General features: G+C 29.7%; 2 protein-coding genes across 2 annotated transcripts in view; both read left to right on the plus strand.

The window, feature by feature from the left end:
* The first annotated feature begins 5,056 nt into the window (after positions 1-5,056).
* otc (ornithine transcarbamylase) lies at positions 5,057-8,452 on the plus strand. Its single transcript, XM_057325403.1, has 3 exons — positions 5,057-6,051; positions 8,340-8,365; positions 8,448-8,452. The coding sequence occupies exons 1-3, from the start codon at positions 5,057-5,059 to the stop codon at positions 8,450-8,452; spliced, it is 1,026 nt and encodes a 341-aa protein (XP_057181386.1).
* A 9,917-nt stretch (positions 8,453-18,369) lies between these two features.
* The window catches only part of LOC130548565 (peptide chain release factor 1-like), a 33,270-nt gene continuing 29,913 nt past the window's right edge, over positions 18,370-21,726 (plus strand). The window contains exons 1-2 of the mRNA XM_057325404.1: positions 18,370-18,385; positions 20,127-20,865. Coding sequence (XP_057181387.1) covers positions 18,370-18,385; positions 20,127-20,865 — 755 coding nt within the window. The remainder of the gene's footprint in view (positions 18,386-20,126; positions 20,866-21,726) is intronic.

Here is a 21,726-nt window from a genome sequence, read left to right on the forward strand (position 1 = left end):
GGGTAATAGAGTTATTCTTAAAATTTACAGGATTATAACAATCTTCATCTTTAGGGGCAATATTATAATCACCTGCAACAATAAAAAAATCACCTTTTTTGAGCAAATTTTCAACATAATCTACCAACAATTTTGTCCAATCTACCTTATAAGGAAACTTAAAGGAATCATCTATAGGATTTCCATTTGGAGCATATATATTAATTAGATGAACATTATTTGTAACAACTTCTAAGTATCTAGCCTGATTAACGTTATCACCGGGCAAAATATCGCTAATTTTTTGAATCGGATATTTAGATAAAACTGCTACTCCGCAATAACCTTTCTGACCTCTAACAACAGTGTTATAACCAATATCTGATATAAAATCATATGGAAATTCATGATCCATACATTTAATTTCTTGGAGACAAACTATATCAGGATCATGATTATTAATTAAGTCTAATAAATTCTTCAATCTTGCTCTAACAGAGTTAATATTATATGTTATCAGTTTCATTTATTTCCTCAGATCAAAACAGCTGTGTATACAATTCAAACAAAATTAATATAATATATTTCTATAATCAAATTAACAAACATTGGCTAAAAAATGGATGTAATATTTTATTTCAAAAGTCTTATTTGTAATATTATCAACGATAAATACTCAAATAATCCAGACAAATCAAATCTTGTTGTTGAGGTATCCAAAAATCCAGAAAATGGAGATTTATCAACAAATGCTGCGATGATATTAGCTTCTAAACTAAAGAAGTCACCTAAGATAATAGCAAAAGAAATCTCAGATGAACTAGAAAAAGTCACAGAAATCACAAAAATAGAGGTTGCTGGACCAGGTTTTATAAATATTTGGGTTAGCAACAATTATTGGCAGGAAAAGCTAAAGGAAATTCTAAAATATGGGAAGAGCTATGGTAACAACAACATTGGAGATGGGGTAAAAATCAACCTAGAATTTGTATCAGCCAACCCAACTGGGCCGCTTCATATAGGTCATATAAGAAATGCCATATATGGTGATGTAGTAGCGAATATGTTAAAAAAATGTGGATATAATGTAACAAAAGAATTTTATATCAATGATATAGGTTCTCAGATTCAAAAAATGGTCCAAACTGCATACCTAAGGTATCAAGAGTATTTAGGAGTAGAAATTGGAGAGATTCCGGAGGGTTTATATCCTGGGGAGTACATGATTAATATTGCCAAAAAAATTGTAGATCTTGATGGGGAAAGATGGCTTTCTTCAAGTGAAGATGAATGGCAACCAAGATTCAGGGAATTATCGTTAAAATTTATGATGGAAATGATAAAAGAAGATTTATGTAGTATGGGAATTTTTCATGACATATTTACTTCAGAGAGTTCATTACATGAAGATCCAAAGCTATTAAATAGTGCGATTGAAAAATTAAAAAAACATGATTTAATATATACAGGAAAACTAGACAAACCATTAAGCAGTAAAGCAGTAAATTGGGAATCCAAATCACAAATGTTAGTACGTGCAACTGCATTTGGTGATGATTTTGACCGAGCAGTTTACAAGTCAAATGGTGAGTGGAGTTATTTTGCATCTGATCTAGCCTACATGATGAACAAATATCAACGTGGATTTAATGGAGCAATATATGTACTTGGATCAGAGCAATTAGACTATGTAAAAAGACTAGAAAAGTTATCTGAATATCTTACAGATGGCAAGATGAAAGTCCAAGGTTTACTTTATCAAATGGTTGGAATAATCAAAGATGGCAAGCCACTAAAGCTATCAAAGAGAAGTGGAAATTTAATAACAGTGAAGGAATGTTTAGAGGAACTAAACAAAGACATTCTCCGTTTCATGATGTTAACCCGCAAAAGTGATATGCCTGTCAAATTAGATGTAAACAAACTAAAATTACAAAACAAAGAAAACCCAGTTTTCTATGTCCAATATGCATATGCCAGAGCCTGTTCAGTTTTTAAAATAGCAAAATCAAAGTTCAAAGATTTAGATCTATCAGATAAAAACTTAATTGAATCTGCCAACATAAGTTTAATAAATCTTTCTGAGGAGATAAATTTAATAAAATAAATGTCTCAATGGCCAAATGTAATCAAATCAGCCACCAAAGCCATGGATCCACAAAGATTAACTTTATTCATGACTGGACTTGCATCAATATTTCATGGAATCTGGACCAGGGGAAAGAGTGAATCTGAGTATAGATTTATAATTGAAAACAATTCTGAGCTAACAGTTTCCAAGCTAGCTCTAATCAAAGGGATGATTAATATTATCGAATTATGTTGTGAAATAATATCAATAGATCTAAGAGATTCAATGTAAAATAACACAAAATATTTTTTATAAAAAATTATTAAAAAATTTTAGACATACCTACTTGTTTATTATGTTTCTATTTGGTAGACTTATTTTATTATCTATTGTTGATAATTGTGAGAACAACAAAAATGGCAAAAAAAGATAAGAGAGTACTAGGATTCTTTTCCTGCCTTGCCCTTGTTGTTGGAAATATGTTTGGTTCAAGTGTTTATGTACTACCTTCACTTCTTGCTCCATATGGATCTATTGGACTAATATCCTGGCTAATAGCTGCAGTTGGGGTACTTTCTGTATCCATAATATTCATGAAATTACCAAATCTAATCAAGATATCTGGTGGGCCTTATGCCTACACTTCATATTGTTTTGGAAGTTATGCGGCATTTTTAGTAGTTTGGTGTTACTGGATTGGTGTTTGGACAGGAAATGCAGCAGTTGCTATTGTTTTTGCCAATTATATTATATTCACATTTCCTTTTTTATCTGATTATTTTCTAACTTTAGCGATATCATCAATTTGGATATTTACCACAATAAATTGCCTAAATGTTAAGTCTGCGTCAGTTACTCAATGTATTTTAACCATTTTAAAAATTATACCAGTAATAATTGTTTTAGGAGCTGGATTTTTTGGCATGCAAAATGAAGTACAAGATATAATTAATATTCCAAACAGTACAGATCAATCTACCCTAGTATCAATTGGAAGTGCTTATGCGATAATATGGTGGGGATTTCTTGGCATGGAGTCAGCTACTGTTGCGTATGATGATGTTGAGAATCCTGAAAAAAACATACCACTTGCTACATGTTATGGTGTTATATTAGTCCTATTACTCTATGTTGCAGCTTCTTTAATTTCAATGCTAATAATACCGAAAGATCAATTACAAAATTCTGGATCACCTTTATCTATCATAGCTTACATGACCCTTGGAAATTGGGGGGTTTATCTAATAACATTTGGTGCTATAATATCATGCCTGGGATCAATAAATGGCTGGATTTTCCTGCAAGGACAGGCTCCTATGTCAGCAGCTCAAGATGGTGCTTTTCCAACAATATTTGGATTAGTATCTGAAAATGGAAGGCCTGTATGGGGAATTATTATTTCAAGCATACTAATAACTGCAATAATAATTCTAAACAATTCCAGAGAAGATTTATTTGAGTTTATAGCTCTAATTTCGATATTTACAACGTTAGTTGCGTACATGTTTTGTATGATGACTTATGTATTGTATTATGTTAATAAAAATGAATTATCAGAATTTATTTCAATATTTAGTTTGGGATTTATTGGATTTTTATCATGTTTATTAGCAGCGGTATTTTCACCATCAGAGGTAATATTCATAGGGACCATTCTAATTTTATTTAGTATTCCCATGTTTGTAATAATTCAATGGCAAAATACTTTACCTAGTAATTAATAAGGAGTAATTCTTGTGGAAAAAAATAATTTAGGTATTTATTCTGAAATAGGTAATTTAAAAGAAGTTATTGTTCATACACCGGACAGAGCTTTTGATAATATCTCTCCAGAAAATTGCCATGAATATTTAGTAGATGATCTTCCTTGGCTTGAAAAGGCACAAGAAGAGCACAAAAAATTTGTTGAGTTAATGCAAAGCAAGGGGATTATAGTTCATATATTTTCTGAGCTTTTATCACAAACATTAGAAAATAAAGAAGCAAGAAAATGGTTACTAGAGCGCCGTCTTCCTGCACAATATGTTGGTAGTATTACTGAAGATGTTTCATCATATCTTGAAGAAATTCCATCTGATTTACTTTCAGTGTACTTAACAGGTGGTCTAAGATTTAGTGAGCTTCCAAAAGATTTTAAATTAAAAGGAATTTCTACCATCACCTTAGAAGATGATGAATTAATTTTACCTTCATTACCAAATCAGTTATTTACTCGTGATCCATCTTGTTGGGTATTTAATGGTTATTTCATTAATCCTATGTATTGGCCAGTTCGTCGTTTTGAAGCAATGAATGTTGCATCTGTATACAAATTCCATCCTCATTTTGCTAACAGTCAAATGATATGGGGAACTGATTCAGTAATTGACAGCAATGCAACCTGTGAAGGTGGTGATGTTCTTCCTGTAAGTGACAAAGTAGTACTAATTGGAGTAAGTGAGCGTACAAGCAAATTTGCTATTGACAGTATTGCCAAATCTGTATTTGAAAAGTGTCCTACTGCGGAAAAAATTGTTGCTGCAAAAATTCCTGCAGCTCGTTCTTGTATGCATCTTGACACAGTATTTACTATGTGCAGTGAAGATGTTTTCACAGGATACAGAGAAGTAATAGATGGCATTAAACCTATAATAGTTTCCCGTGGAGACAAAGAAGGTGAAGTTATCTATAGAGAAGAAAATGGCTATTTTGTTGATGTATTAGTAGAAGCCATTTATGGCAAAAAAGCGAAGTACAAATTAATTGATACTGGCGGTGACAAACTACGCAAAGCATTTGAGCAATGGAATGATGGAAACAATGTATTTACCATCAAACCGGGGGAAGTAATTGGTTATGACAGAAACAAAGAAACAATTAAAGCTCTAAGAAATGCAGGGATTCAAGTTCATCCAATACATGGATCAGAACTCAGCCGTTGCCGTGGTGGAGCAAGATGTATGACATGTCCAATTTTACGTGACAGTGTTTCATTCTAATTATTAATAATTAATAAAGGATATATAAATGAATTTAAAAGGACGTCAATTTTTGACATTATTTGATTTCTCACCTGAAGAAATTAAATATTTATTAGAGCTTTCAGCCGAACTAAAAAAAGATAAAAAGTCTGGAAATATCAAGCCAAGATTAAAGGGAAAAAGGGTTGTTTTAGTTTTTGAGAAAGACTCTACTCGTACCCGTATCAGTTTTGAAACAGCTGTACATGATCAAGGTGGAACAACTGTTTACCTAGGGTCTTCTGGAAGCCAAGTAGGTAAGAAGGAATCTATTGCAGACACTGCGCGTGTTCTTGGCAGAATTTTTGATGGTATTGCATTCCGTGGTTTTGAGCAAAAATCTGTAGAAGATTTAGCTAAGCATTCTGGAGTAATTGTATGGAATGCTTTAACTGACACTTATCATCCAACTCAAATTTTAGCTGATTTCTTAACAATTCAAGAACATTCAACTAAACCATTATCAGAAGTCAAGTTCTGTTTCCTAGGTGATGCAAAAAACAACATGGGTAATTCATTAATGATTGGAGCAGCAAAACTAGGAATGGACATAAGACTATGTGCTCCAAAGGAATGTTACCCTAATAGTGATATTGTTGAAAGAGCAAGAAAAGTTGCTGAGGAAACTGGTGCAAAAATTACCATCACATCTGATGTTAAAGAAGCTGTTGAAGGGGTTGATTTTATTTACACAGATGTTTGGGTATCAATGGGTGAGCCTGACTCAGTTTGGGAAGAGAGAATTAAGTTATTAAGACCTTACCAAGTCAATTCAGATGTATTAAAGCTATCTGGCAATCCTAATGTCAAATTCTTACATTGTCTACCAGCTTTCCATGACACAAACACTGTTGTTGGCAAGCAAATATATGAAAAGTATGGATTGAATGGACTAGAAGTTACAGATGAAGTATTTGAATCTGAAGCATCTATTGTTTTTGATGAAGCTGAAAACAGGAAATATTCTATTGAAGCCATAATGGTAGCTACATTAGGTGACTAATATTAGATTTTTAATTTAGAATTAAGGTAATCAAGTTTTTGATTGGTTACCTTTTTTTATAATTTTAGGAGAAAAAATGAAAGTTGTAATTGCACTAGGTGGAAATGCCTTGCTAGAAAGAGGTCAAAGTTCTTCTGCAGAAAACCAAATAAAAAATGCTGCTACTGCAGCTGTATCCATGGCTGAAATTGCCAAGGAGCATGATTTAATTATTGCTCATGGGAATGGACCTCAAGTTGGACTTTTAGCCCTACAAAGTGATGCTTATTCAGACAAAGCCCCTGTTAGTCCCCTAGATGTATTAGTAGCACAAACACAGGGAATGATTGGTTATTTTATACAAAACTCGCTACAAAAGTTAATACCATCAAAAAGTGTTGTAACAATTGTTACCCAAGTATCTGTTGATGTGAATGATCCTTCATTCAAAAATCCAGCAAAGCCAATTGGTCCTGTTTACAACACCCAAGAAGAAGCAGAATCTATTGCGAAAGAAAAGGGCTGGACAATAATGCCTGATGGCAAGTATTTCCGTAGAGCTGTAGCATCCCCATTACCAAAGAAGATAATTGAGATTGATGCAATTAATGCAATCATCAAAAGTGGTAGTATTCCTATCACTGTTGGTGGAGGTGGTATTCCTGTTGTAGAGCAAGCAGATGGAAGTTACAAAGGCATAGAAGCAGTTATAGACAAAGATCATGCCAGTGCATTACTTGCAGAGCAAACTGGAGCTGATGCGTTTATAATTTTAACTGATGTTGATGGGGTTTACCTAGACTGGGGAACACCAAATCAACGTCGTTTAGAAAAGGCCACAGTTGCTGAAGTTGAAGAGCATGGATTTGCTGCAGGTTCAATGGGACCTAAAGTAAAAGCAATATGTGAATTTGTAAAGAAAACAGGAAAATTTGGCGCTATTGGAAACCTTAAAGATGGACTAGATATTTTAAGGCACAACAAAGGAACAATTATTTTACCTTAATTTATTAATTCAATAAAACAATAAGACCCTTCATAATTAAACCTGAAGGGTTTTATTTTTATCTTTTAGAATTAATTCATTTCTTTAAGTAAGTAATTTATTTCTTTGAGATATTATTATTAATTTCTGTAATTTTTAGCTTTTTCTTATCAATTTTACCAATTGGAGTTTTTGGTAATTCTTTAGCAAATTCAAACATTTTAGGCATTTTAATAGAAGACAATTTTTCTCTACAATGTTCCAATATTTGATCTTTTATTTCATTTGTACCTTCTAAGCCTTTTTGTAATTGAATAATAGCTTTTGGTATTTCTTCCTGTAGGAGGTTATTTTTTACACCAATCACAGCAACATCTACAACACATTTACATTCTCTAATAACTTCTTCAATTTCACTTGGAAATATATTAAAACCTCTACGCAAAATCATATCTTTTATTCTATCTACGATATTAATTGCTCTAGCTTCATCTATATAGCCAACATCTCCTGTTTTGAAATAACCATCAACAAAAGCGCCTTCATTATCTTTTTTATCCAAATAAGATTTCATAACCTGTGGTCCACTAACACAAATTTCACCTATTTCACCTGTTTTAAGTTCTTTTTTATCATCTTCCAAGCTCCTAATAGAGATTTTTGTATTTTCAGTACTATAACCTATTGATGATGGATTTTTCTGTCTATCTTTATAATTTAAAGACACAATTGCTGTAGTTTCACTTAGACCATAACCCTGAAAAATTTCAGCATCAGGAAGAGCATTTTTTGCAGAATTATATAATTCTTTAGAAAAAGGAGCGCCGCCAAGCAAAATTAATTTTAATGATGATAAATCATAATCTAATAATTTATTATATTTCACAATTGACAATAAAATTGTTGGAACAAATGAAGCAATATTTATTTTTTCTGATTGAATAGTTTGAAGAACACTTTCTAGAGAAAATTTAGGCACCAAAACAGATGTAAAACCATTTTTAATGGAAACATTTAAATTAACCAACATAGAAAAAATATGATAAAGAGGCAAAATAGTCAAAATATTTTTAATATCTTTCCTTTCAAGCTTATTTTTAATTTCATCAATAACAAATTGAGGTTCATATATTGCTGAAATTAAATTAAAATGACTTAGCAATATTCCTTTAGGTTTTCCTGTAGTACCACCACTATATTGAATTAATGCAATATCATCTTTCTTTATATTAATTGGAACAAAATCAGAACCATATTTTAATAAAGATGAAAACTTAATAATATCATCACTGTACTTTACAGATGCAATTCTATTATATGCTTTAATCCAGAATATCCAATCCTTAAAAGTAGATATTGTATCAAATAATGTACAAACAATTATTTTAAATTTTTTTATATCTTGTCTTTTATTTGTTAATTCTATTTTAGAGTAAACATCAGATATATTAATAGTTATTATAAATTCTGGCTCAGAATCCTTAGTTTGATGATAAATTTCTTCTTCAGAATATAGAGGATTATAATTTACAATTGTTCCTCCAGCCTGAAGTATTCCATAATAAGCAACAAGAAAAGCTGGACAGTTTGGAAGAAAAATACCAACTCTTGTACCCTTTTTCACACCAATAGACTGCAATCCTTTAGTAAATTTATTAACCAAATCACTAGCATTTGAATAAGACATTCTACTGCCTAAAAATCTACAGATATCATCCTTTTTATATTTTTCGCAACTTTTATTAAAAACATCTACTACATTTTCAAACTTGGACATAAACTATAATCCTTATATAAATTATATGATAAATAATATTATATCTTATAGTCATAATAAAAATATCAATTTTTAAGTTGACTACCATACATCATATGTATTATTAATAATTTATGTAACATTTGGGTGCTTAGTTCAACGGCAGAACACTTGGCTTTTAACCAAAGAATAGTGGTTCAATTCCACTAGCACCTACTCAGAAATTCAATTATGCTTCATCTCTATTAATCAAAGTAAGATATATCAAGATGCATAGCAAAATTGACAAGAATTGCACTATTGCCAGTGATGAGATGGTATTAAATCCATAATCTATTAAAATACCAACAAAAGTAAATGCAAAGGAACTAATCCCAAATTGGGAAATGCCCAAGACAGCTGATGCTATTCCTATCTTATCTGGATGACAACCCAAAGATCCTGTTATACAATTAGATGTTATAAAAGGTGTAAACATTTTTGGAATAAAAATTAGCAAGCAAATAAAGGATAAACTCACTATTTCATTAAGTACAAAACCAAAAAGTGAAATATTTTTTCCATGGATAAAGAACAGACCTACAATTAATGTAATAAAGCTAAAGATTAGCATAACCATAGACCCAACAAAAATCAGTTTATTAATTGAATAATTATCCAACAATTTCTGATTTGTTAAAGATCCAAGTATTGCTATAATCATCATTAAAGATCCAAATATTGAGAATGAAATAGGATCATATTCAAAAATGTTCATTACAATAATTGGCATACTAAATATTGTTGCAAATATCCAAACAAACATGAGAGAATTAATAAGAATGTAACCAATATATTGTTTATTATTAAACACTGACAAATAACTTAAGTACATAAAATCATTTTTAATTTCTTTGCTTTTATCAAGAGTTTCTGGAACCAAAAATAAAACAAATACTAGCAATAATGCAGTAAATGACATTAATAAAAACAGAGATGACCATCCCCAAGCTTCAACCATTTGACCAGAGATCAATGGAGCAATAACTGCAAAAACCAGAATAAATGTTGTTAAAAGGGAAAAAGCTTTAGATATTTTCTTTTTATCACTAAAAATATCATTAATCATTACTCTAGAACATAATATTTGAACTGAAATCCCTATACCTTGAATTAATCTCATTATAAGCATAATTTCAATTTCTGAGAAATTACCAAACAAAAATCCAAAAGTACTATTAACAATACCTGTAAAAAAAGACAGATAAAAGCAGATAAATGCACTCATGCATGTAATAGACATTCCAAAGATAAAAATATTTTTTCTACCATAATCATCAGTCATTGGTGCAAATATAAACTGCCCTACACACAAACCCAGTGACCACATTCCTTGAATTTGACCAACTTGCAGATATGAAGCACCCAAAGATAAACCTATATCTTTTTGAGCAACAAAAAAAACATCAAAAGAAAGGGCTGCAATTAGATTGCTAAATAGAATAAAAATAAAAACAAGGTTTTTATTTTCTCTAAAAGGATTTACAATAGACAACATATTATTTACTCAATTAAAAATTAATACTCATTTACATTCTATTAATAAGCAGACCAATAGTCAAAACAATATAATCAGCAAACAAAAATATTGTATGATTAGCAAAAAATAAATCCAGAGCAAGAAAAATATGTCAATAAATATTAAAATAATAATCCTATTAATATTGGCAAAAATATCAGATCCAATAATAAAAGATGCATTCATAGCAATATTACCAAATATCTCACAATCGCTAGCAATTGGAGCAATAGCAACGAGTTTAATTGTCAACTTACCAATACTTGGAAAGGGAATAGCTCAGCTTTTTTGGGGTGAATTTGCTGACAAATTTGGGAGAAAAGGTGCATTAATATTAGCTGAAATTTGCATCATTATTGCCAGTCTTATTATAATATACAGTTCTGACAAAAATGTAATAATAATAGCCAGATTTATGCAAGGATTATCATCTGCTGGAACTAATCTAACTATTTTTGCAATCATTGCTGACATTTTTCCACACAGATCATACAGAGTACCGCAAGGGTATTCATTATTAAAATTTTCTTCACTTGTATTTGGAGCTTTTGTACCATATTTAGCATTTTTTCTTACATTAACATTCACCTGGAAATCGATCTTATGGTTAATAATAATAATCAAATTTTTATACCTAATATTAATTGTAAATTACCTTCCAGAAACAATAAATTTTAATCATATAGCAAAATTTAAGCATATCAAAGATTTATTTCCTAAATTAATCAGAAACAAAATGTATATTCTTCCAACAATTTTAGGTATTTTATGTTACATGTGGATATACAGCTACTTTAATATTGTACACATATTCAGAAGAACACCATTTTTATATTCTTCAACGCATGCGATAAATTTATTTCTTGCCAGCTTAGGTGGAATAATAAACATATATCTATTAAACAAAAAAAAGCTAATTACAAATATCATACTTAATGCATCAATCATAATGATCATTGGAGCAATAGGAAATGCCTTCATTACTGTATATTTTGGAATAGATGATATTTTATATCTATATGCAATTGCATCATGTTCTGCAATCATGTCTTTTGCAGTTACTTTTATAACATCAAATACAGTAGCATTATCTGTAAACTCATACCCAGAACATACAGGAGCATCATTAGCAGTGTATGGTTTTTCTCAATATTTTATTGCGAGCATATTTTCAATATTCACTGCATACCTAATAAATTTCTTTAATGTAGAAAATCTAATTGCAACTATAATGATTTTAATAACAATTACTATATTTATAATTTCTTTATATCTCAAAAAAATTGTAAATCAACAATAAAATATCAATCTTCTTCTATTGGATCTTTACCCAAAACTTTTACATCTAAAAACTTATTTAATTCATCCTTCAAATGACCAAAGTTTGGATTATAAGTATTTTTTCTCAAAAGACCTTTTTTCAAATTAACATAAGAATTAACACCTGTTGGAATTGAATCATCTTCCAAACACTGTTTATAAAGATGTATATTTTCCTGAGTAAAGTAATGATTACATGATTTATATGCTGGATATTCACCATACCACCAATCATATGATGGAATAACAATACTTTGACCGTAGATATCATATATTTTTTTATCTGGATCGCTAATATTAATTGCATCCTTCTTCTCACCGCTGCTATTACCATTTATCCCATAATATAAAATAAATTTTGAATTATTTGGATTAAAAGAATTTTTAAGTAAATTATGAGAGTAATAATAATCAACGATATTACTTTCCTGAGAAAAAACTGCAAAAAGCAATATATTATTATCTTTTTTAGATTTAATTTTATTTTGAACCAAATGACTCAAATCAGAAAACTCATTATATGCCTTATAAGGAATATTATCATATGCAACCTTATTTATATTTCTATTTAACTTAGACCATACATTAAAGTATGATGATACTTTAGAAATAAACATTTTACTCTTATTAGAAAGAACTACAGCTGGGGAAAATAAAAACAAACCCTTAATATTTGTATCATCATCAAGACTATAGTTTAAAGCCAAGGTTGATCCCATACCTATACCAGACAAGTAAACATTATCAACACTTTTAGATAATTCTTTTACAGCATAACTAATTTGTTTCATCCATTCAGAATATGAAACATTAAGTAAATCAGCAGGATTTGTACCATGACCAACTAGGAGTAAAGAGTAAACTTTCATACATTTATTATTAAATATATGTGCTATATGATGAGTTTGATATGGAGAAGCACCCAAATCATGAATTAATACAATTCCATTCTTAAATCTTTTTTCTTTACCAGATGGACAACCAACCAAAGGGTCAAAAATAAATGGAGAATTACTTCTAATAGTAAAAATTAGATAGCTATCCAAATCAAAACGGTTTTTCTTTATATTACGAATTGAATAATCAATATAATGTTTAAAATCTTTATTTGTATTAAAGCCAAATTTTATTTTTTTATCATGACCAGAAATGCTTTTACTATTTAAAATCAATTCCTGCTCTCTTTGAAAACTAATATTATCAGCATTCAATACACTAGCTGAAAACACAGTTAAAACAAAGACAAAAATAAAATGTATCATATTCATTTATTTACTCTTCCAAAGTTACTAATTAATACATGAAATAAAGAATACTGGAAACATTTTATAAAATAACCATGCAATCCCAAAAATAACCAATTACTATTATCTGAAACCAGAATTATATTCTATTAGACTATATATCTATATCAATTAACCTATTAATATTTTCTTCTAAAAACTTACGCCTTGGATCCACCAAATCACCCATAAGACCAGAAAAAGCTTCTTCTGCCTTATCAATATCACCAAGCTTAACACAGAATATATTTCTTATATCAGGATTTAAAGTTGTTTCCCACAGCTGATCAGGATTCATTTCTCCTAAACCTTTATACCTTTGAATTGAAAGTCCATTTTTACCTATAGAAATAATCTTATCAATTAAATCAACTGGACCATAAATATTATTTTCTTTATTCTTATATTCTAATACTATAGAACTTTTATATAAATCTTCATCATTCTTAACCAAATTGAGCAAATTCTTATAATCATGACTTTCATAAAAATGCTTAGAGAAAACATGACTTTCTTTAACACTACGAACAACTCTTTCAACAACAAAATTTTGTTCACCATCTAAATCTGATGTGTAAACAGACCAAGTCTTTTCACCCTCTAATGCAGTCTCATTTAATCTAAACAAAAATCTATCAATTACATCTTTATTTAGACCATATTTTGGATCTAATATCTTAAATAAAACTACTTGCTCCAAAATAGAGGGATTATATTTATATGCAATACTGTTCAATAACAACTGAATTTTATGAGCATTATTCACTAAATTATTCAATTTTACATAATCAACTTCTTTACCATTGATCTTGATAGAGCAATCATTCAAAGCATTACTAATCAAGAATTGATCCATTTCTGACTGGTCTTTCAAGTATTGTATTTTTTTTCCTCTTGTAACTTTATATAAAGGAGGAGCAGCTATATATAAATAACCATTTTCTATTAACTGTGACATTTGCCTAAAGAAAAATGTCAGCAACAAAGTTCTAATATGAGCACCATCAACATCTGCATCTGTCATAATAATAACTTTATGATAACGCAATTTAGATATATCAAAATCTTTTCCTATACTAGCACCAAGAGCAGTAATCAAAGTACCAATTTCTGCTGATGAAAAAACCTTATCAAACCTAGCTTTTTCAACATTCAGAATTTTTCCTCTCAAAGGCAAAACAGCCTGAAAATATCTATCACGACCTTGCTTAGCAGATCCACCTGCAGAATCTCCTTCAACAATAAAAATTTCTCTTTCTTCAGGTTTCTTAGACTGGCAATCAGCCAATTTACCAGGCAAATTAGCAATATCTAATGAGGTCTTCTTTCGAGTTAATTCTCGTGCCCTTCTAGCAGCTTCCCTAGCTTGAGCGCATTCTGCAACTTTATTAACTATAACTTTTCCATGAACTGGATTTTCTGCAAACCAAGCACTTAGCTTATTGTTAACAGCATTTTCAACAACTGATCTAACTTCACTAGAAACCAATTTTTCTTTTGTTTGTGATGAAAACTTTGGATCTGGAACTTTAACAGACAAAATACATGTAATACCTTCACGGATATCATCACCAATAATATCTATTTTATCTTTTTTACTTAAAATATTAAATTCACTAATGTAATTATTAAGTGTTCTTGTCAATCCAGCCTTCAAACCTGAAAGATGTGTACCACCATCTCTTTGTGGAATATTATTAGTGAAACAAATGACATTTTCATGATATCCATTATTCCATTGCATTGCTATTTCAATGACTATACCCTGATCTTGATCTTTTATAAAAATTGGAGATGGGATAATTGGTGTTTTATTTCTATCTAAATACTCAACAAAGGACCTTACTCCACCATCATAATTCATTTCAACAACAACTGGATCAATACCACGTTTATCAGTTATAATAATTTTAATATTTGGATTTAAAAATGCCAGTTCTCTTAAACGTTTTTCAATTGTTGAGAAGTTAAAATTAATTTCTTTAAAAACATTTTCAGATGGGTAAAATACAACTTCTGTTCCTGTTTTATTTTTTTTAGCATCACCAACAATTTTTAAATCATCAGCAGCATAACCATTTTCAAAAGTCAATTCATGCTCTTTACCATCTCTCCAGATTCTCAAAATTAATTTATCACTAAGAGCATTAACAACAGACACTCCTACACCATGTAAACCACCAGAAACTTTGTAGGAATTACTATCAAATTTTCCACCAGCATGAAGCTGGGTCATAATTACTTTAGCAGCTGATATGCCTTCTTCTGAATGTATCCCAGTAGGAATACCCCTACCATTATCAACCACTGTCACACTATTATCAGCATTTAATGTAACTCTTACCTCATTACAATAACCAGCCAGACCTTCATCAATAGCATTATCCACAACTTCATAAATCATATGATGTAGACCAGAGCCGTCCTCAGTATCACCAATATACATCCCAGGACGTTTTCTTACTGCCTCAAGACCCCTAAGAACCTTAATCGAGTCTGCATTATAGTTATCTGACATAATTTTTTTAACCTAAAAATTTACTATATTATATAACAATATTCTACCCTAAAATGGTTAGATTGTACATACAAGGTATCAGTTATAAATTATTCTACAGTTAATTGCTATGCATAGGCATCAATACATAAGTTGTATCTTTATCATCTATGCAATATATCAAAACTGGAGATATTTCTGTAGTAATATCAATTTCCACTGAAGCAGAAAAATTATCCAAAATTGAAAAAGCATAAGATGAATTAAAAATTATATTTTTATCATTGCCATCATATAAGATTGGCACAGACTCTGATGCTGAACCAATTCTGCTATCAGCAACGCTAACTTCTAAATTATTTTTAGTCAAATTAAAAACAATTTTCTTTGAATTATCACCAGACAATAATGAAACTCTACCAATTGCTTCAAGCAATTCTGAAACATTTGGAACATTGACTTTACTTATTAAAGATCCAACTTCTAAAATAGACTGATAATCTGGAAAAACACCATCTATAAGATTAGAGTAAAAAACTATATTTCCATTTTGCTCAAACTGAATTGATGAATTACTAATTTTAAGAGTTAAAAAATCTAGTTTACTATCAACAAATTTATGAATTTCATTAATTGTTTTTCTTGGAATAATTATCCCATTTTCCAAAATGTTTTTATCATCCAAGTTTTCAATTTTTGCTGCAGACAAAACTCTTCTTGCAAGCTTATGAGCATCTGTTGACACAGCTGTCAATTGCCTTGAGTTATTAATATGCAAAAATATACCATTCAAATAATACCTAATTTCATCAGAGGAAATAGCACACTTTATTTTACTTAAAGTAACAAGAAAATCATCTACAGATAAATTGATTTGCACATTAAAATCTCTATTTATAGATATATCTAAAAAATCATCAGCAGGAAGAATATTTAGACTAAATTTTGCCTTCCCATAGCTAATTTCAATAACTGATTTTAGAACATGTAAGGAAATATCACAACCATCAGGAAGTTTTCTTATTATATCACTAAATAAATGAGCTGGAACCATCACTGAACCTGGATCGCTCACTTCAATCAGATCAATATATTGAGGTACCACAATTTCTGAATCAGTTGCTTTAATTAAAAGTTTATTACCTTCTGTACCAATAAAGATATGTTGTAGTTTTTCATTTGCATTTTTCCTATCAACAATATTTCTTATCTTACTTAGAGATTGGGACAACAACTTTTGATTAACAACTAATTTCATAACAAATACCTAAAGTTCAGCTAAATAGATACTAACATATTAATATTTGACTAACAATAATATTTATTTCTTGTTAAGAATCTGAGTTAAACATTCAATATCTTTTTTTATCTGATAATCTTCTTTCTTAGATTTTTCAATTATATTTATTGCATAAAGAATTGTTGTCACATCTCTACCTTTAAAAGCCTTTGCTATTGCTGACATTGACAATTGCAGCAATTTTTTAGCTAAATAAATAGCTATTTGTCTTACTCTAACAAATTTTTTTAACCTTGATTTTGAATAAATTTCTTCTATGCTTAACTTATAATATTCACTAACTTTAATAACAATTATATCAACTGACAAAACTGGAGATGAAGAGTTATTTATCATGTCATGTAATAAATTATAAACTACGTGAACATCTATATCTGAGTCTATATACTTCATATAAGATTCAATTCTTTGCAAAGCTCCTTCAATTTCTCTAATATTCGAAGTAATTTTTTGTGCCAAAAATTCCATAACTTCCTTTGGCAATTTTGACTGCATTTTAGAATTAATAATATTTAACCTTAATTCATAAGTTGTTGGATGAATATTAACTGCCAAACCACCGGTAAATCTAGAACGCAGATAATCAGAAAAACCACTCAATTCAGAATACATTCTATCTGCAGACAAAATAACCTGCTTATTAGCATTTAATAGAGTATTAATTGTATGAGCCAATTCATTTTGAGTTGATTCTTTATCTGAAATAAATTGAATATCATCAATCATCAAAACATCTACTGAGCGTAAGTTATTTTTAAAAACTTCAGAATTTTTATTTCTTATTCCACTTATAAATTGAAACATAAATGATTCAGCTGACATATAAATAACTTTTTTATCTTTATTTTTTAACTTATTTTCCCAATAAATTGCGTGCATCAGATGAGTTTTTCCTAGCCCTACATTCCCGTATATATAAAATGGATTAATTGAAATCTTATCTTGTATAGCAATATTTTTTGCTACTTCATATGCCATCTTATTTGGTTTTCCAACAATAAAATTCTCAAAAGTAAAATTAGAATTAATATAAGAGTGAAAACTACCTGAGATAAAATTATTAATATCTTGAGATTTTTCTAAAGATTTCTCATTATCAAACAAATCACTATTAACTTCTACAATTACTTCTTTAATAGGAATTTTTTTTCTAATTATATTTCTATTTATATGGGACAAAAATTTTGTATCAATATAATCTTTAGCCAAATTATTTTTAACATTTATTACAAGCTTTTCATCATTAATTTTTACAATAACATCACTCAACCATGCATCGAAAATAGCACTACCAAAATACTCTTTAATAGGAGAAGTTATTTGTTCCCAAACATTACTAGACATTTAAATTTTTTATTTTCTCAAGGTTTTAACAGTAAGTATTTTAATTCTCCAAGAGTAACAAGTAAAACATAAAAAACAAATATTCAAATAAAAAAACAAATTTGACTGTTAACAACAATAAGAATAGAATAGACTTTGCAGATAGGAGAAGAGTTGCTTTAGAATCTTTTTATCAAATAGATTAATTAATTCTAAAGAGGAAAGTCTGGACTCCTTAGAGAAAGGATACTGGATAACTTCCAGCTAGGGTGACCTAAGGGAAAGTGCAACAGAAAGTATACAGCCTGAGAAGGTAATGGTGAAAAGGCATGGTAAGAGCATACCGCGCATTTGGCAACAAATGTGGCATTGCAAACCCTATCCGGAGCAAGACCAAATATAAGTAATGTGATTCTCTACACTATAATTACTTGGGTAGGTCGCTTGAGGGTTAAAGTAATTTAACTCCTAGATAGATAACTCTTTTAAACAGAATCCAGCTTATATCCTATCTGCGATAAAATCAAAAAGGCCAGGACAGAATACCCAGCCTAAAAATATTCAACAAATAGATATCAATTAATAAAACAACCTATCTATTTCAAAGATAAAATCATCTTGATCTGCATCATCTCTTGATTTTAAGAAAATATAAGATGCAAGTGAAAGATTAAAATTTTTTCTTGCTCTAACATGAGCAGCAAGTGATAAAGCCTGATCATATCTATTTTGCAATCCATGCAATTCTCCAAAAGAAACTTTATATTTTGAATTCTCAGAAACATTAAAATGTTCATTTTCAACTCTATCTCTAATATCACTTGATGCTTTCAAAGCAAAGGCGTAACACATAAATGCTATTTTAGCCATATCTTGATTTTTATAAATTACCTGATAATTTTGCTCACTATCGCTAATAAAATCACAAGATTTATAGAAATCTTTAACAGCTTCAGCTTCAGGATCATTTTTATGGATTGCTTTCTTATAAACAAAAGGCTCATAAACATAGTCAGCATAATCATATGGATTATTTGAAACATTATTATAGACTTTAGTCAAAAACTCATCTCTTTGACCTTCAAAAGCAAATGCTTGACAGGACAAGATGGTTAATAATAACAAAAATTTTTTCATATCTATTTTCCTAATAAATAAATTATTCAATATTGCCATATAAATCTTCATCATCAACAAAGATGCCAATCAAAATTCTATATTCCTTTCTTCTATTATGATAAAGAAAAAAACCGAACCTTTATCTGCAATGGCAGAAGCAGAGATTTCCAGGATTTCAGAAAATTAAGTCTATAAAAGTCAAAATAGAATTTAGAAATTTTTTATAAGCCTGAAAAATATCAAACAAATATTAATGAAATTCTTTTTCCTAAACCATAATCAAACTGGGGGGATCTAAACAATTTATCATATCCAAACTAAAATTTTTAGTAGATCGCAGTATTCATATTACTTTTGTATAAAGTTATTTTTTACAATCAAACCTGTAAGGATCTGTTTTTATAGATTTATTTTATTTCAATTTACTACATTGATTAAGGGTCTGTTGAAAACAAAAATAAGACCTAAGTGAAAGAAAAATCTTTTTCATAACAAATCCTTTAAAATTAAATCATCAGAAGCAATAAATATCACTAATCAGATGTTAATTACCATCCAAGAAGTATTAAAAAACAAAAAAAGCAAAAAATCTTAATATAGCCAATTAATTGACTAAAACAAAAAATTAAAATAGACTGAATTGTTTATTATTAGGACAAAAAATGATTAGTTTAGAAAAAATAAATCAAATTAAAAATAACTATGCTATGCTGCAAGCAAAGCTAGAAAAAATTAATTCTCTACCCGAAAAAGAGATAGCAAAAACTTCTAAAGAGTATTCAAAATTACAACCAATAATTGAAAAAATTGAAAAAATTGAAAAAATAAATGCCCAAATAACAAATACCCGATCCCTACTACAAGAATCAGATCAAGAGATAAGGGAAATAGCTGAAAACGAACTAATAGAGTTACAAAATTTATTAAAAAAAAATGACTATGAGCTACAACTAGCACTTTTACCAAAAGACAAAGATGATCAAAAAGGGGTAATAATTGAAATAAGAGCAGGAACAGGTGGTGATGAAGCTTCACTTTTTGCCTCAGATCTTCTGCATATGTACCAAAAATATTCTGAAACCAAACGTTGGAAATTTGAGATAATTGAGATAAAAACTACTGACCTAGATGGAATAAAGGAAGTTTCTGCAGAGATATCTGGAAATGGAGTTTTTTCCAAGCTAAAATTTGAATCTGGAGTCCACAGAGTCCAGCGCATACCAACAACCGAATCAAGTGGCAGGATTCATACCTCTGCTGCAACTGTTGCTGTTTTACCTCAAGCAGAAGAGTTAGATGTAGAAATATTAGACAAAGACATTCGTATTGATGTTTACAGATCTTCAGGAGCAGGTGGCCAGCATGTTAACACTACAGACAGTGCTGTAAGAATTACCCATATTCCAACTGGAATAGTTGTTTGTCAACAAGATGAGAAATCTCAACACAAGAATAAAGCCAAAGCGCTAACAATACTTCGTACAAGAGTTTATGCCCTAAAACGAGAGCAATATGAAGCAGAGCGTACTAAAGAAAGACGTAGCAAAATAGGTTCTGGTGACAGATCTGAAAGAATTAGGACATATAATTTTCCACAAGGGAGGGTCACTGACCACAGGATTAATTTTGTAATGTATGAATTAGATGCAATACTTGATGGATCAAAACTAGAAATCATGCTTGATAAGTTAATTTCTGAAGATCAAGCAAGCATGCTAGCAGCAAACAGCCAGTAATTTCATGAAGATAAAAGAATTAATAAAATTTTGCAAACCCTATTTAGATGATCAAGAAATTTTTACTATGTTAGGTTATTTAACCAAAAAATCCAAAACAGAGTTAATTACTAAATGCAATGATGAAGTTGAAGAAAATATTATAAAATCTATTGAGAAGATAATAAAAAAAAGACAAGATGGCATACCTTTAAGCAAAATTCTTGGATTTAAATATTTTTGGAAATCAAAATTTATCACTAACGCAGATGTCTTAGACCCAAGATCTGACAGTGAAACACTAATTGAAGCAGTACTAGAAAATACCCGAAAAGATAAAAAATATGAAATTTTAGATTTAGGAACTGGATCAGGGTGTTTAATAATATCATTATTACAAGAACTCCCCAATGCCAAAGGATTAGCTTTAGACATATCATGCAAAGCAATTAATACTGCCAAAAAAAATGCCAAAAATTTAAATGTAGACAAACGCATGGAATTTAAAATAGGCAATTGGTTTGATAATATTGACTTAGAAGATAAATTATTTGATATTATTATAAGCAATCCCCCTTATGTGGAAAAAAGGGATATTTTTTACCTCCAATGTGAGGTAAGAGATTATGATCCTCTAATTTCATTGGATGGTGGTTTAGATGGATTGGTTAGCTATAGAAGCATAATTCCTCTTGCTTACAAAATGTTAAAAAGTGATGGAATTTTTGCATTAGAGCATGGATATAACCAACAGGAAGAAGTTATAAAGCTTTGTTTAGATTATTTTGAAATAAAACACAAGTATAGAGACATCAATAATAAAAACAGAGTGCTATTAT

Source organism: Triplophysa rosa, linkage group LG25 (genome assembly GCF_024868665.1).
Source record: "Triplophysa rosa linkage group LG25, Trosa_1v2, whole genome shotgun sequence".
NCBI lineage: Eukaryota > Metazoa > Chordata > Actinopteri > Cypriniformes > Nemacheilidae > Triplophysa > Triplophysa rosa.